Source organism: Manis pentadactyla, chromosome 5 (genome assembly GCF_030020395.1).
Source record: "Manis pentadactyla isolate mManPen7 chromosome 5, mManPen7.hap1, whole genome shotgun sequence".
Classification (NCBI taxonomy): domain Eukaryota; kingdom Metazoa; phylum Chordata; class Mammalia; order Pholidota; family Manidae; genus Manis; species Manis pentadactyla.
In genome coordinates, this window is record NC_080023.1 from 50,573,967 (window position 1) to 50,591,790 (window position 17,824).

The 17,824-nt window shown below is 35.5% G+C and overlaps 1 protein-coding gene across 22 annotated transcripts in view; it reads left to right on the forward strand.

Annotated features, from left to right (window-relative positions):
• Window positions 1–17,824, forward strand: part of ADGRL3 (adhesion G protein-coupled receptor L3) — an 807,141-nt gene that overhangs the window by 682,271 nt on the left and 107,046 nt on the right. For 20 of the 22 annotated variants that reach the window (XM_036895181.2, XM_057502261.1, XM_057502262.1 and 17 more), the window contains 4 exons: window positions 3,104–3,287; window positions 4,213–4,335; window positions 9,239–9,447; window positions 10,108–10,284. In XM_036895181.2, the coding sequence (XP_036751076.2) occupies window positions 3,104–3,287; window positions 4,213–4,335; window positions 9,239–9,447; window positions 10,108–10,284 (693 nt within the window). The remainder of the gene's footprint in view (window positions 1–3,103; window positions 3,288–4,212; window positions 4,336–9,238; window positions 9,448–10,107; window positions 10,285–17,824) is intronic. The other 2 variants (XM_057502255.1, XM_057502263.1) reach the window with 1 other exon arrangement.

Genomic DNA, 17,824 nt, shown 5'->3' on the forward strand with positions numbered 1-17,824 from the left:
GCATTAAAGTGAAATCCCTCACTTTAATCAAATTCATTGTATATTTCCCATTTAACTTTGGTTCTAAGAATAGTTCTTTCTTTGTAATCAAATAAAATGAAACTTAACGTGTTTTTAAAGAGATGTTGTTGATCTAATGAAAGCAATACAAATAACTGGCTTTAAAAAAATTATGTCTAAATGTCATCATTTGTGGATAAAACATACAAATGCATAAATGTATAAGGAAAACAAAACAGAGATACTGTTTTATCATTAAGGAGTTGTGACTATTAAATGGCCTTCATTAAACTGGTAACAGGGACATATTAGGAAACTTTGGAAAACTTGAACAAATTGTATTAATTATTAAGCTATTAAGATTGGTTTAATTGTGCTCTCTCCCTAGCAAAAAAAGTAGGTCATTTTGTTCAAGCTTCTAGAACACACATTATGAACTATTTATTACACATATTCCTCAAAGCTTCAAGCAGTATAGTCTTTAGTAGTTAAATTATGTAATAGGCCACTTTATGAAGACTGCATTGCAGAAGTTATTCCTTGCACATTTCACTTCATTGTGAGTATTTTGAAATGATCAGGTTTGACTTGTACTGCATTCAGTAGAGACCTCTCTTCTTCTCAAACTGGATTTTGATAGCAAATGAAAGTAAATTACCTTAAGCACTTATTATGAGCCAGGCAAGCTGATGAAATGGGTATATCATCATCTCTGATTTACAGATTGAGTACAAAGACATTAAGTAACTTACCCAACATCACACAGCTAGTCAGTGGAAGAGCAGGTGTGAACTCAGCAGATGTAGTTCTAGTTCCACACTCTGTTTTTAGCACTGCAGAATTCTGTCTCTCAATCCTTGTGTTCATGTACGTATCCTTACAATTATACTTAAGCAATCATAACAGGCGCTTTTTAAGGAATAAATGAATGTTAGATTTGTGTCTTAACCCACCTAGATCTTAGGGTCTTACTTTAAGTCTGTCCTGTCAATAAAAAATGTGGAGGTCATTTGAGCGTTAATAGAAAGCTTCTCTAAATAAAGACTATGTCTTATTTGGGAAGATGCAGTTGTTGCAAATGTACTCAAAATTTATAACTCTGAAAAAATATTGTGCCTTATATATTTTCAGTTGCAAAACTAAAATTAATTAATAAGGGGTGCTTTTGATTCATTTGCTGTCAACTCAGACACAGTAATTTATAAAGCATTCTGTTGTAAACAGGTTCCTCTTTAGAACATTCTCAGAGATGACCATAGTTGTTTCCTTTCCTTATGTTTTTAAATTTTTTTTCTCCTTTTGTATTTTTTAATTAAAACAATTAAAAGCAATAAAAGGCAGAACAGAAATATTGTATTATCCCCAATAAATTTTCCCTGCAGTAGGGTTTAAAATAATCAATTTAAGATTATTAACTAAAGCTAAAATGGCTGCTCCTTACAAAACAGGCGAAATTTCTATTGCATGTGGGATTTTCAGAGCATTTCTAATGAATTCAGAGGATCATCTGATCCCAGAAAGAATACTTCTTTACACTCAAGAGGTTGGTTGGTGTTCTCTGTTTGGCTTCAGAAAAATACCTAAAGTTTTTTTTGTTTCCTGTCTGACACCTCCCTTTTGGCATACGCTGTTGGCATTACCCCTATAGAAAACTTACTGGAAAGCAGGTTATTTTGTTGTGATCCGGAAATGCTTTTGTCTGGCTTCTAGGTCATGCTTTAAACCCAGAACAAATGACAGAACTAAGCACACTATGTGAAAATGGGCAGTCATTAAACTCATTATTATTTTTTTTTTTTAATAATGCAAACTACTCAAGTTGCAAATAGGACTGTTTTACATGAAACTCCAGTGATGTTGATTTTTGGCCAGAACTTTGAATAGCTAGGAAAAATATCAAGAAAAACAATTCTTATCAAAAGGCAAATTAGTCTGTGAAGCTGGTGTTAATTGGCAGCCAAGGTGTTTCATTATGAAGCTGAATTTTTAACAGTTGTTACTTGGTTACTATGAAAACACTGCAGTGTAATAGGTATTTTCTCCTATTTCTTCCAGTCCCTCTACCAGTGTGTCAGTAATGTGAGTCCTGTTTTAAAACACCTGTATGCTGCCTAGGAAGTCTCTGTGTTGGCTGTTTATTCAACTGTATTTCTGGATTAGATGCATATCATAATCACCGTTTTTTTCAGGGCTGATCACTCTAACTGTAGCTGTTGTATTTTTCTATTTTGCAATTCTCCAGTGTTTGAATGAAACCTTAAGAAGACCTTTTTGAGAGAACTGCTTTCTCTTTGTAACTTCTAACATAAAGCTAACCACAGGAAATGTATAAATTGTAACTAGAGAAATGATTCTTTTGGATGAAGCAATGGGAAATGTGGTGGTTTATTGCTGTGAGTGAGTGTATCTACTGCTGATTTGTTGGGTTTTTTTTTAAGAGAAAACACATAAGGGCCATAGGTAGCAAGTTCCAACTGTTCATTCACCTCCGAACAGTAAACAGCATGAAGGACGTTTATGTTCATACAGAACATATCCAAAGCCCCTGGGAGTGTGTATGCTTTGATATTTTCCCCATTCTGACATTTTACTAGCTGACTGAGAAAAAAATTAGTTGCTCATTAAATCTTCAACCTATAGGCAACAAATTCTTGTATTTTCTAGACTGTAGTCGATCCCTTTAATCTCTGTTGTGTTCAGCATCTAGTTTTATGGTAATATATAGAAAAAAAATCATTTTTTGTGGATGATCTGATAAAAGTGTTGGTTTAAATTACATGCCAGTAGTTGCCCAACCAAATAATTTAGTGATGTGATTATAGTCTTACTGAAGTCTTTGCTATTGATTCTAAGAAGCAAGCATGATTCTATTTGCTGTCCTCAAAACAAAAGCAGCTTTTCCTCTTGCCTCGCAGTCTCAGCTAGGGTTTTACAGAACAAAATAATGAATGCTTCCACTGCAGCAGGTCACAGGGGAGGCTGGGACAATACTGAACTCATGCACACCGCTGATCCTTGCTTGCTGGGCAACATGTACTCCTGGATTTCTGACAGCTCTGTGGGTTCACTAGAGACCTCTGTCATTCTGTTCGTCCTCTTGTAGGCGATGGTGGAGACAGTTAACAACCTCCTCCAGCCACAAGCGTTGAATGCGTGGAGAGACCTGACTACAAATGATCAACTACGTGCAGCCACCATGTTGCTCGATACTGTGGAGGAAAGTGCTTTTGTGCTGGCTGATAACCTTTTGAAGACTGACATTGTCAGGGAGAACACAGACAATATCCGTAAGTGGCCTTTGTTATACAGAAAGGCCAGAGACCCATGTACAGAGAAGGAAGGAAAAGAAACAGGTCTCTAAGGTGTTCCAGATAATAATGAGTGACACTTTATTTCAGTGGAGGTGTTATTATTTTTCTATAATTAAGAGGATATCATCTGTCGTTGGCTTAAAAGAGTCCTCATAATTATGTACACTATCATCCTTAGGATATTCTAATACTGGATATATCAGCCTGAGATCACTTACACTGAGGTCCTTTTTTTGTTGTTAGTTTTTATGTATGTATGTATCTAGGTACATATTGTACTATTTAGAAATAATTGTATCCTCCTAATACAGGGCTTATGGATCACTTCAGTTGTAAAATGAGTGTCTGAATTAGATACTGTAAAGAAATCAGTCATTTAAGTGAAGGTGATATAACAATGTTTAATAATTGTTATTGTGAAGAAATATAAATCTATATTTATTGTGCATAAGGATGTAGCTGACAGTTTCATTTCAGAAGATTTGATAAACCAGTTTCAAACTTAATAGATTTAATGATCAATATTGATATAATAGTATAGCTCTAGATTATAAAAGGATTTTTATGTAATTCATAAAATAAAGATACCATTTTGAAAATAAACTTAAAGACAGTGAGAAATTATAAGGATTTGCGACTGAATTTTAAAATTCAGACTTTGTAAGTGGGGACATTTATATTCTTATTTACCTAATTTTAACAGCTTTTATTTGCTTTACTTCGAAAAGAATCAAAATACTAAACAAACACTTTTTAAATAAAAGATTGAACTACTATAAAATGTGACAAATAGAACATTGATTTCAGTGTTTTGATTTCAGAATGATTTCAGTGATTTAGTAAATGATCTCAGCTTTAGCATGTTTCTCAATGAGCACTGATACCTTTTTGCCATTAACAGAATTGGAAGTTGCAAGACTTAGCACAGAAGGAAACTTAGAAGACCTAAAATTCCCAGAAAACATGGCTCATGGAAGCACTATCCAGCTTTCTGCAAATACCTTAAAACAAAATGGCCGGAATGGTAGGTTAGAGTTTATTTGTTAAACTTGATGGAATTGAACTTGTCATTGATTCTTTGCTTCTTGGCTTGGAATTTTAGATCTACTAACTGAAAGCTCTCCTTCTCTCTGTTCATCTGTTCTCTTTCTCCTGCCCTGCTTGCTCCCTTTCTTATCTCCTACACCAATAGTATATTGGTATATGTTCTATAAAATTCTCAATCAGATTTGGAAATTGTTCAGTGACTTCAGTTACAGAAAAATGTCAGAAACATGAATATGTGAGAAATTAATGAACAACAAAATCTAGTTGATCTGACTCTTTTCCTTGAAAGGAGTAACTCTCACTAAGTTGACAGATTTAAGTTTCTAAAATTTTTAATGGAAATTTTACTTGTAATTAATTTTTTTTTCCTTATTGATTTCTTTCTGAGATTGTTTCTGTGCTTTTCCTTTGCAAATCATACGGAAAATATAAATGTAAGGAGATGCTTTTGGGGAATGGAATTGGTAAATATAGGTCTGTTTAGTACTAGATTATATTTACTGCATGTAATTAAACTTAAATAAAGAAATTATCTCATAGAAAAGGTATGTCTCAAGCCTTGCCAATACTAAATTTTTAAAAGCATATTTTTTGCCAAGAAAGTCAGATCCCTTAACCTGTTAGATGATAAGAAGGTGACTCAGGTCCTAGCAACCAACTCAAAATTGATGTTTTATATTGTAGGGTGAATAGTTTTTAAAAAAGAAGACCTTGTTAAATAATATCAAGAAAAACAAATTATTCTTGTTTTAAAACTGAATTTACAAATCACTATTCTGTTGTTCATTTGACTGTGTGAATTTTGAGTCAGCAATAAGGTTTTCTACACAGCAAAATTGGATTCCTGTATTAGCTCCTAACTGGTTTCCCTTTTTCCAGTCCTTGCCCCCTAACAGTTTTAGGCTGTCAACGAAGGGTTCTTCCTAAACATAAGTCTGACCAGTCCACTCCAGTTACACTTAAAATAGATCAAATGGCTTAACTAGGCTACCGTGTGCTGCCTGATCCCCTCCTTTCCTGCCTCATCTGCTCCACTTCCTGTCTATCTGTCATATGCTCTCTGTGATACAGACATTCTAGTCTTGATATGCTTTTGTTAATTGAGATTATAACAGATATATGATATATTTTGTAGGTTTCAGGTAGACAACATGAGGGTTTGATATATATATATACTGCAAAATGATCACCTCTGAAAGTCTAGGTAACATCCATTAATCCAAAAAGCTACAATTTTTTTTGTGTGATGAGAACTTTTAAGGTCTGCTCTCTTTGCAACTTTCAGAATGTGCAATGCAGTATTACCTACAGTTCCCATACTGTGCACTACATCCCCATGGCTTATTTATTATGACTGGAAGTTCATACCTCTTGACCCCCTTCAACCATTTCACTCACCCCCTAGTAGTCTGTTCTCTGCATCTGTGAGTTCAATTTTTGTTGTCACTTTTAAGACTTGACATATAAATGAGATCACATGGTATTTGTCTCAGTCTGACTTATTTCTTTTAGCATAAGTGAGGGTCCACCCATGTTGTCACAAGTGTTAAATTTCTTTTTTATGACTGAATAAAATGCCTTTGCATGTAGGTACCATGTTTTCATTATCCATTCATCCATCAGTCAACACTCAGGTTGTTTCCATGTCTTGGCTCTTGTAAATAACGCTTCAACATGGGGGTGCATAGATCTTTTAGATTTCGTGTTTTCATTTCCTTCAGATAAATACCCAGAAGTGAAATTGCTAGATCATATGTAGTTCTATTGTTGATTTTCTGAGGACTCTCCATAGTGTTTTCTATACTGGTTGCACCAATTTACATTCCCACAACAATGCACAAGGGTTCCTTAGTCAAGATTCAATTCTGTTTCTTGAACACAGAAGTGTTCCTGCATCAGATTTTTGCATTTTATTTTCTTTCTTCCTGGAATACAGTTTTTATAATTCTTTATAAAGAAGCTTCTCTATCTTTCACTGCTCAGTATAAATCTTACCTCTTTAGGAAGGTTTTTCCTGTCTCCCCAGAGGTAAACCACTCTTTCCCAATCACTTTTTTTCCATTAGCCGTTTTATGCCAATGCTTCTTCATAGCGTTTATTTTCCTATCATTATATGAAATTTTATTTATTTGTTTTTAAGTTGCCTACTTATAGTCTGACTCTTCCTCCAAGCAGTAAGCTTCATGACAACAGAGACCTTTTCTACGTAACCCAAGTGTATGGCACATAGATGCACTAAGGATTTATCAAATAAATGTGTGAACTTTCAGATACACAGCTAATGAATATTGAAATATGTCTACATTAATAATATTATGTTTTGTGCTCATTTGTTTACTAAATTAATGTATTGTGTGTGTGTGTATTATGTCACATTTAAGCATTGATTTGGGAGTGGAGAACCTATAACAGTCATATGCTACTAAAATGCACTGGTAAGACAAGGTGGGAAGGCAACATGTCAGCATCCCACAGATGAAAATTGATACAAATTATCAGCCAATTACAAACCAATTAAAATAAAAGTTGTTCCTGCCAACAAGAAAAATACATAGATGTTCCTAAGTTTGGCCTTTTGAAAAATCAGCATTTTTATAAGTCTAGAGGGAAAGAACTAAAATTAAATGCTGTGTTGTAACAGACTAGAAGTGTCTAGTGATTTACTATTGTTTTCTCAGTACTATGTTAACAGATGTGGATTGGAAGTTTACAAAGCCCGTTTCCTTCATGTAGCCCTTATCATAATCTCTTTGCTGGATTACTGAAAGGACAGTAGCGATCCCACAGAATCACTGAGCAGGCTGGAGAATCAGGCTCAGAGAACATACAGGAGAAAGAAGTGAATGGCAGCCTGTCCGTCGCACAGAATCATTGCTACCACCAGTGAAGTACGAGTGAAGGCTGCTGCTCTTGCCCCACCTCCTGCTTCCTGTGTCACTAGCGCCTCATCTGAAGTCCGAGACTTGTGGACTCAGCTAGCTGAGGTGCCCGGGGCAGCCTCTTTGCAAGCCAGACTGGGGAAGCAAGTATATGTCCATTTTGTGTCTAGGAATCCCTAACAGTAAGGAATTTCCCAAATATGGCAGCACAGTTTAGACGTTGACAGTACCCTCTTACCTTAAAAAGAAAAATAAAATAAAATTTATTTGTCTTTATTCTCACTTAGCTCTAAGCTTCAGGGACAAGGATTTTGACTTTCTCATCTTAGCAACCACATCAGTCAGGGTCATGCCTATTTCTTGGTAAACTGGTAGGAATTAATACTGGAAGTGCTGCATAGGGCTTTTTTTTTTAAGATAGGAGATATGATAAATGTGTTAAGATTAATTTTACAAAGGATCACATGTAAGAGATTATCTTGAGGGGAAAAATAAGGTAGAAGGACATATGGAGAAAGTGACCTTAAAAGAACATGATACTTGAGTTTTAAGACCAAGGAAAGATTTTGAATCAATGTTTTTCTTTTTAGTTACAATTAAGATGTAATATACATGCAATCAAAGGCACTTTTCTTAAGTGTTCAGCTTGATGAATTTGATAATTGTATATTCTTCTGTAATATCACATAAAATAAGCTATAAATACCTTTTATTACCCAACAAGTTCCCTGGTACCTCTTTCCAGTCTTCTCACCACCTGCCCACCCCACCTAATGAAACTCTTTTCTTCTCATTAGTATTTCTATAGGCAAATTTTTCCTGTTCTTAGACTTCATATAACTGGAATCAAAGAGTATGTACTATATTTCTGCCTATATTCTTTAATTCAGCATAGTACTTCTGGGATTCAGTCATGATACTCCATCTATCAGTAGTTTGTTCCTTATTTGTGCATAGTATATTCCATTATGCTTATATGCCATGATTTATCTCCTATTGATGGATTTTTGAGTTGTTTCCACTTTGAGGCTATTATGAATTAGAGTGCTATAAACATTATTATACAAGTTTTTTTCTTTGTGGATATATATTTTCACTTGTCTAGGAAGGGTTGATATATGCCTATCTTTATAAGAAATTACCCAACGTTTTTTCCAAATAGTTGAACCATTTTACATTCCCACATGCAGTGTATGTATGAGAATTCCAATTGTTCCATATTCTTACCAACATTAATATGATCAGTCATTTTGGTTTTAGAGATTCTAGTGGGTATGAAATGGTATTTCATTGTGATTTTAATTTTTGTTTCCTTAATTGTTAATAATGTTGGTTATTTTCAAGTGTCTACTAGCCTTTCACATCTTTTTTTCTCAAGTGTGTGTTTGTCTTTTGCTGTTTTAGTAGTATTTATTCTTTCATTATTGATTATCAGAACTGCTTTAAATATTCTTAAGTCTTGTATATATAATATGTAATATATAAATATACATGTGTAATACATACATATACATGAATATATTCCCTAGTCTAGTCTGTGGCTTGCCTATGCATTTTCTTATTGCTGTATTTTGATGGACACAAATTTTCAATTTTGATAAATTCAGTTAACCTTTATTTCTTTTATGGTTGGTGTTTCTTGGGTTCTATCCAACTCATCTTTGCCTTCTTCAGGATCACAAAGATATTGTTTATTTTGTGGTTCTGGTTTTTATGTTTAGATCTGTACTCCATCTTGAATTACGTTTTTGAGTATGGAGTAAGATAGGGACTGAGGATCACTTTTCTTAAATACTGATATGTTGTTGTTTCAGCCTAATTTTGACTTGACTTGCCTTATGCATGAGCTGACATTTGGTTAAAGTGAGCGCTTCAGTTTTGCTGTAGTATTCTTTATGCAGGTTTGATTACAACCCAGTTAGAACTATCTAATTTAAGTGGAACATGCAAAGTAATGAAAGTGTCTTCCCACTTTATAATTCAGATCTGCCTTTATTTTAGGAGAGATCAGAGTGGCTTTTGTCCTGTATAACAACTTGGGTCCTTACTTGTCCACGGAGAACGCCAGCATGAAACTAGGGACAGAGGCTATGTCCACCAATCATTCTGTCATCGTCAATTCTCCTGTTATTACAGCAGCAATAAACAAAGAATTCAGTAATAAGGTTTATTTGGCTGATCCTGTGGTATTTACTGTTAAACATATTAAGGTAAGAAAATGGCATGTTATGTTTATTTGTCCACATTACCTATGTTTGTTATAGCATGAATATGAAGTTTATTAATTTTCTTTTAATTTTTTCCCTATTATTTGACATATATAGCAATTCATTATCTATGAAATGATCATGGTGATTTTTTTTTCTGAAATGAAGGAGGAGAATAATTTTTGAATATGTAAATACTTATGGTAAAAATATTCATACATGTATATATAAATGCTTTTTCATAATTAAAAAAGATCTAGCAATATATTCACTGGAATTGGACATGACCTCACATATGATATTATAATTAGTATATCTTTATGTGTAGATACGTGTTTGTGTATATTCAAAGATTGTATTATAAATTGGACAAAGATTTCTAAAGACCATCCTATATACTTTGAAGTTAACTGGTGTAATTCTGAGACATCGATACTAGTCTTCCTTCAGTAATAAAGTAAACTTACCTCTTACCAGGGGGAATAAACAACAGTGTATATTCAAATTTGGTTAGACTTGACAGACTCAATATGAGACACTGGTAGGAATCTCCACCAAAGCTGGACCAGAGTACAAAGTTGTGTTAGATGTAAAGAAAATGCCTACCTAATTTACATGATCATAAAGTAGTTACTGGTTTTATTGATTTTCTTTTTCCTGAAGCAGTCCGAGGAAAATTTCAATCCAAACTGTTCCTTTTGGAGCTATTCCAAACGCACAATGACAGGTTATTGGTCAACACAAGGCTGTCGGCTCCTGACAACAAATAAGACACATACTACATGCTCTTGTAACCACCTAACCAATTTTGCAGTATTGATGGCACATGTGGAAGTTAAGGTAAGATTTATACCATAACATAAAGATGCCTTAGCATACAGTCAGGGCACCAACTATAAAAGTCCTAACTCTATGGGATAGTCTCACCTCCAAGTTTTCCTACTTTCATAGTAATTCTGTACAGGATCCCTCTCCCCTCTCACAATTAACCTGTATCCTCCTGGATGGTTCAAGGAAGTCTTTTTTTTTTTTTTAAGTTAACATAGTTCATAAAATTGATATTTGCTTATAAAACTCCCCTTAGTCTCTCCTGCTTTTACTTTATAGGAATAAATGTCAGACCTCATGAACAGGGCAGATAGAACCAAAGTACCAAAGGCCAGTGTGGTGGCGTTAGGAACTGGGACCTGGTAGGTTAGAGTCTAAGAAGCTATACATGGGATTAAATGTTGTCACAATGCTTGAGAAAGCAGCTACTTATCACAATACATAAGGCTTGGTAATGCAAAGGACTTAGCAAAGTCTGACACAGTGTAATGGGTTTTGTCCATTCGAGAAGACACTATTCTAAGGAAGAATCCAGGTGGTAGGTAGCTTCCACAGTCAGAAGCACAGCTAACTTGGGTGAATCAGTGGGTGAATCAGTCTCTTCCCAGCATGAATCTGACTGTCATAGTGGGTGTGAAGAGGATTTAGGTTTCAGATATTAAGACATAAAAATATAATGGGCTTATTAGCTTGGTTATAAAGATTGATAGATAGTTTAGTAATAAGAAATTACATACTTGTGAATTCTCTTCTCATTTCCCTGATGTCAATAAAAATAGAGAAAATAATACTTTTGAACACATTTTAAAAAGTAAAGACTGTGGCAAAGGTTTTATCTACCTGATGTCATTGATCCAAAAAATTTTACCCAAAATTTTCTTTGACTCTATGGAAGAGACAATACAGTTATTTCAGAGGGAGATGAAATTCGAGCCCAGTTACCATCTTAAGGGCAAATGACCATAGCTGTTCAAATTTTGGGTCTTAAAGGACTACACGCCCTATTTTATCAGAGCATCAAAAATCGATCTACCTTAACACATGTTAGGTTTAGACCTGGAGTGTGTTTGTATGGCTCTGGAATTCTATTTTTCAGCATAGGGAATAAATTCAAACTCAGAAAAATGAATCATATTTGAAACAACAACAAAAATACCATTTTTTGCTCAGGTCACTGCCTAGCAACCTCTACCAGGTGCATTCTACAAGAATCCTTACTGTGACCATTAGTGTCAACACGAGGTAAAATAAATGGGAATCAATATTTTCCTTTAGCAATCAGTTGCACTGTAGGCATGTCCTGGATTTCTCTATCACAATCTCTTGAGATTGCCTGAGTCAGCCCCATTTTGATTTCAAAAAATTATTTTGCTTGAAAGAAAACAAAACAAACAGGCTGATCATCCCTAGAAGTCCCAAAAGAAACACTGTAAAATACTTACATTAATGTAAACTTACAATAGACTAGTGCCTAAAACAGAACGCTGATTTATTGATGCACAAAGAGAAATACAGCAGTCAGTTGGAACAGCAGCAAGTTGCTAGATACCACTTTCTAACGCAAGAAAATCTTTGAAAGAAACTAAATTATGTTGAAGAATCTTGCTTGGCAGCTTGGAAAGAGAGCAAGAGGGGTTAGCTGAGTAATCTTGCTAGCTTGCTGCTATTATCCATGGGAGTGGGTCCATGGGCCTTGAGTCCAGGGCTCCACCTGGGCACTGTACGCATCACTGTTATCTATCATCTGTCTTATCTCTGCTGTTCATTCAACACTTCCTCCATTCTTTTATCAACATTTTTTGAGTACCTAAGTAAATTTATTAACATGTTGGCTGCTCTACAGTAAGCTCTTAATAAATGTAACGTCCTCCTTTCCATCTGCCAGAGATATTTTTAGATACCAGCATTCCAATGAAGCTTCTGGAACTCACATTTTTTATAAGGAGGAGAAGGCAGAGAAGTGAAACTGCACTCTGGGTTCTGATTAGCATTGTAATTGAGGCCCACACTGTGATTTAGGGACACAGAGGAGGGCCCCCTGTCTAAAGCAGGACTACTCACAGAGGGCTTGTGAAAGACGGAAGGGTGAGTAGGATGTTTTTGGCAACGTGTGGAGATTTTGGGCCAACCACATTCTTGCAACTCTTTCTTCCTTTTGTGTCGGGTACATCACTGGGTCTCATTTATTTTTTCCTCAGCAGCTGGTCCTCCTTATCTTCCTTTTCTGGTTCTTCCTCATCTCCATGACCTTCCATTGTTGCTGTGGTCCGCAGCATTATTCTAGATGTAGTCAGGGCTGACCTTTCTGTCCCCCAGGTGACATCATCTCATGATTCCCAGATTTCTCTCTCCAGTTTTAAACTCCAGACTGAGATTCAACTGATGACCTAATATATCCTCATGGCCTTCTAGTTAGTGTCTCAGTCCTAGACTCACACTTCTGGTATTCCCCCAGCCGAGTCTTTTCCTTTGTAGTAAATGGCTACTCTGTCCTTCCAGGTACTCTGGCCCTAAACCATGCACCATCTTTGATTTGTTTCTTTTCTTCACACTCATACTGAACACCTGTCCTGTAAACATATCCTGCCCGGTCCAGCATTGGAGAGCTTCTCAGCACGTTCATCACTACCACCTGGACTCAAGCCACTGTCATTGCCACTCTGCTTTTTAGTTATAGCTCCTTCATCTATGCCCCAGTTTCCCTCCTTGTCCCCTTAAATTTATTCTCTGCACGGTTGCCAGAAGGATATTGTTAAAATGTTGAGTCAGACCATGTCTTTCCTCTGACTCATTCTCAAAAAGCAGTTCTATAATCCCTTTAAAATACAAATCTGCTACTTCATACCTTCAATTGAATCTGAATGACTTCTCATCCCAGTAAGAACAAATTCCCAAACCCTGGTCCCCTTAGCCTCCTTGACTTCCTCTCCCACTCCTCTTCCCTTTGCTCACTTGGCTTCAGCCATGCCCTTGCCCATGCCCTTGCCCTTCCACAAACACATCAGGTGTGCTCCACTTAGACCTGAAAGTCTGCTTCTTCCGAGCCCCCCAAATAGCCACATGCCAGTTTCCTCATCTCCTTTAAGTCTCTGCTCGAATGTCCCCTTCTCAACAAGGCTTTCCCTCTCCACCATATTTTAAATTTCAAATTCTTCCACCCCAACAAAATACCGTGACGAATAAGGCAAAACAGGTGCCTGGCCTCAGGGAATTTGTAGCTTATCAAGGAAGAGAAGTGTTAAGACTGATTTCAAATAGGTGCTGAGAGAGATTTCATAGCTAGGTCAATTTCTGCAGACAAAAGAAGGAAGGTGATGTGTCCACCCCAACATGGTAATGGCAGGTGGCTGACTACTTCTGAGTTCTATTCCTGCGGTCTAAGGAAAGATTTGATTGTCCTCTGTTTTAGACACAAAAATTAATCATTACAGAAATCTAGGTAATGTAATTTCACACTAAACTGACATTGTATTTCTGATATTTAAAACCTTCCATTATTGGGAATCACCCACAAGTTGATTTGTCTCTTGTTCAGCAGAATGTTAGATAAACTATATTCAAATGTCTGTCACCTCTCTACCAATAATTATTTTTTGTGAACACCCTTTGTTGGGGGAGTATTTTAGTTTACAAGAGCATAACTTTCAAACTAATTGACTAATTAGCATTCCTACTCTGGTGATATAGAACACTATAGCAAATGCTTTAGCAAAGGGTCCTTCAATTTTTATCACTTATATCTCCTTCCTTTATTCAAATTATAATGCTTTGGGAGATAATGAAAGAAGTCTCCCTACTCTTTCCTGTCAGTTCAACTTGACAATGATTTTATTATCTTTAAAAGGTTTCACTTCCATCAGTGTGATGATTGCTTTTCTCTCTCTCTCTCTCTCTCTGTCTTCTCTATCTCATGTGTGTGTGTATGTGTGTGTGCGGTATGTACTATCCCCCCCCCCGATAACTTCACACCCAAGTATAGGCATGGACTTTGCTGTTTAAAATCATAGTTAATTCTTTTTTAGTTTAATATTGATTCAAAACAGTGACAACTTGCAAATGATTAATTCAATACCATGGATTTTGTGTATCAAATATTTCATAGCTAGACTTTTTCTAGGATAGAAGAAAACAAGAGGTAGTTTTACATTGCAAAGTTCTGCAGGTTTTTTAAAAAATAATACTCCTATTTTTTAAGTCCAAAAATAAAAGTTACTTTAAGAGTTTAAAAAATCACTTTATTAGTGAACCAATAAAATGTTTGATGTATAATACTAAGGTTGTAAACCTCCATTCCCAAATTTTTATGCTTATTTTGTGTTTTGCTTTCTATAGTATGATGCCATCTATAGTAAAAGGTGGAGGTAAAGAATCAAAGTCATAACTAGCACATAGTTCTTTAAAGTATATGCTTATTTAGGGGAAAAAACTAGATAACTGGTAAGTTGAATTCCCTCCAAATATGAAGAATCCTGTGAAAAGAAAATGGTTTCAAATTGTAAAATTGGGTTGTATTAATAATTATCTCAAATTAACTTTATAAAAGTAATTGGAAACCTTTTAGAACCAAGAACTTATTAGTCTTGTTTTTTCCCATTGAACAGTTTTATAATGATATTTTCCCTCTACAGACTTACTAAAATTTGAAATTCATTTGCCAGTATGCAGTTTTAGTTTCTACCTCCTCTCCTAGACTCTAGACTTAGTACTAGGAACAGCGAGACGTGAGAGAGACAGCCTTACAGATCTTCTGGGGAAAGATTCTTCCAGGGAGACAGAACAAGACCTGCACCAAGGGTGGTGCTGATGTGTTTGAGGAACTGCAAGGGACACAGTGTAGCTGGAATGGACAGAGTTAAGGAAAAAGTATGTCAGCAGAAAAGTCAGAGGGCCTAGAACAGAAGGCTTCGTAGGCCATCAGAGCACTGGGGTTGGGTGTTACTCCAAGTGCAGTGGAAACCACAGCCGAGTTCAGAGTGGAGGTGCAGCGTGGTCTGTCACATATGTGTGTAATATACTTAATGTTTTGCATCAACTAATTTTGTATGTATTTATTAAGAAGGAAACTTCATCCATGTCCAGACACTAAGTGATGTGTATACTTCCTTCAAATGTGGATTAATTATTGCACTGAGAAATATGCACTTTGCAAGGTAACATTTCTTTATCTGTTTAGTCCTTCTGAATTTTTAGTTCTTTGAGATCAGTTAGCGTATTTATTCTGGAGTCCTACATACCTAGAACTAAGTTTATAACTATTTATGATTTTCTAGAGTTGGATGAATTTTTTCCCAGGCTACCAAGAAGCAACACATCCCTTTCACTTCAGGAAAGAATGACAGTGCCACCTTCCTCACCAACACACACCACTCCCCGATACCAGACACGCTGTATCACTTCCCCCTAACCTACAATGGATCACCAATTGCCCAGAGTCTCTTATGTTTAATTTGTGCTGAAGTTGCTGTGAATAGGACATATTACTGGAGGATTAGGAGGAAAGTTCTATGGATTCTCCCTGCCACTTATCTCTGAGCAGGGTAGGGAGAAAGAGAGGAAAGGCTACCTACTGAGTGATAGCAAGAAGGGTACTCTTCATGTTGATGTTTGAGAAGAGGGATTGGCCTGTAACTCATACTCCTTCTTAAGCTCATGAAGGGAGGACATATACTCAAAATTATCTAGAGAGAGAGCAGTTCCAATGATGGATTTGAGAAAAATAAACCATTGAAAATTATTTTATTCTTTTTTTTTCTCCACTCTTTTTAGTACTGTTAAAGAAAAGTTGAAAGAATGGTCAATAAACACTCATATACTCTTTTCTCTGAATTCATATTTATATCTTTGATACATTTCACAGTCACTTTTCTGTGTGTGTGCATGTGTGTGTGTGCATATATGTTTTGGTGTGTTATTTGACTTTTGAAAAGTAAACTGCTGAATTTATAACACTTAATTCCTAAATCCTCCAGCAAATATGGTTTAAGAACAAAGATATTCTCTTGTTACCATTAACATACACAAGAAATTTAACATGAAGTACTGTCCTCTACTGTATAATCTGTACACAAATTTTCCAATTCTCTCATAATGTCCTTTACAGCCTTGGTTTTTCCATGCAGGACCCAATCAAGGATCCCGTACTGGCTTTAGTTTCTGTATCTCAGTCTTCTTGGCTGTTTTTGTCTTCCTTGAAAATGACATTTTGTAGAGTCCAGGCAATTTTTCCATAGAATCTTCCACAGTCACAACCTTCCTGATTGTTTTTTCATAATGAAATTCAGGTTAAACATTTTTGGCAAGAATATCACGTAGGTAGTGATGTATCCTTTCCATTGCATCAAGAGACCCCTTATTGATTGCTTGGTTAAAGTTACATTGTACAGGAACATGGAACTTTTTGTAATTAAGAGAAATCTATGGAAACATGGCTGAAAACTTCATTGTATTAATCTTAGTTTCTTTAATTGTGATGTGTTTAGTGTACCCTTTATTTCTTCCTCAAATAGTTAAATACCATCTTGTTGACAGGTGAATCTTACAGTTTAATTAGCAATGCTAATAAATAATCAGCAAGCTCAGTATCTTGGGAGAAGTGTCTCAGAATTGTAGTAGAAAATGCTGTGAAAACACATAGGGAAAGAGCCTTAACCTGAGCTTGAGGGATCAAGGAAGATGTGATGTTTTAGATGAAATAATATAGCTGTTTAAGCAAAATAAAATTAACAGAGTTGAAGTAGAATGCAATAGGGCTGGATTTGTATGGTTTTGCAGTATAGTTTTTCAGTAAATTTTATATTCTTTAAAAGAGTATTAACAGCATTCTTCATCTGACTGTTTTTATTTCTGAATGGTAGAAGAATCCTTAAACAGAAAGAGACCTGTGATCTTCTCCTGTGCAGCTTGGATCCTTATCCTTAAAACTTATAGGTTCCTTTATCATATTCAGTAAATAAGTTTGGCTAAAAAAATAGCAGCTGGAGATGCATCTGTAAGTCGAGTGAGAAATATTTTACAAGCAATAAGTAATCGAATTTATTGAGATTGGAGAGAGTGGAGACTGGGTGAAGACCTGAATTCTCAGAAGGGCCTAGCATGTCCCATTATTATAGGAATGAATATCATTTATTTAATGTCTACATACATTATCTCATTTATTCCACTACATCACAGTAGGTATTCCACAACATCACAACATCAACATAATTTATTTCCCCAATTTATAATCTGAGGACATAGGGTCCTGATTCCAGGTCTTAAAGTAATTGCCTCTTGTTTTTAGACAAGTCATCTGAATCCCCAGTTCCCATTATGTCAGTTAAATGACACTAATAATTTTTTTCTAACATTATTTAGGATTATTTTAGGGATAAAATAGCAAAATATGTGAGAAAAATGTTGAGAATTATTGAGTTTTTAAAATATGATTTTTTAATTCACTATGTGCTTAACTGTCCTCGAAGCCCTTGAGCACTTGATTTTGGAGGTAGTTAACTATAAAGGCCCAAATATTTAATTGCATTTCTAATAAAAAATAATGATTTTATCTACGTTT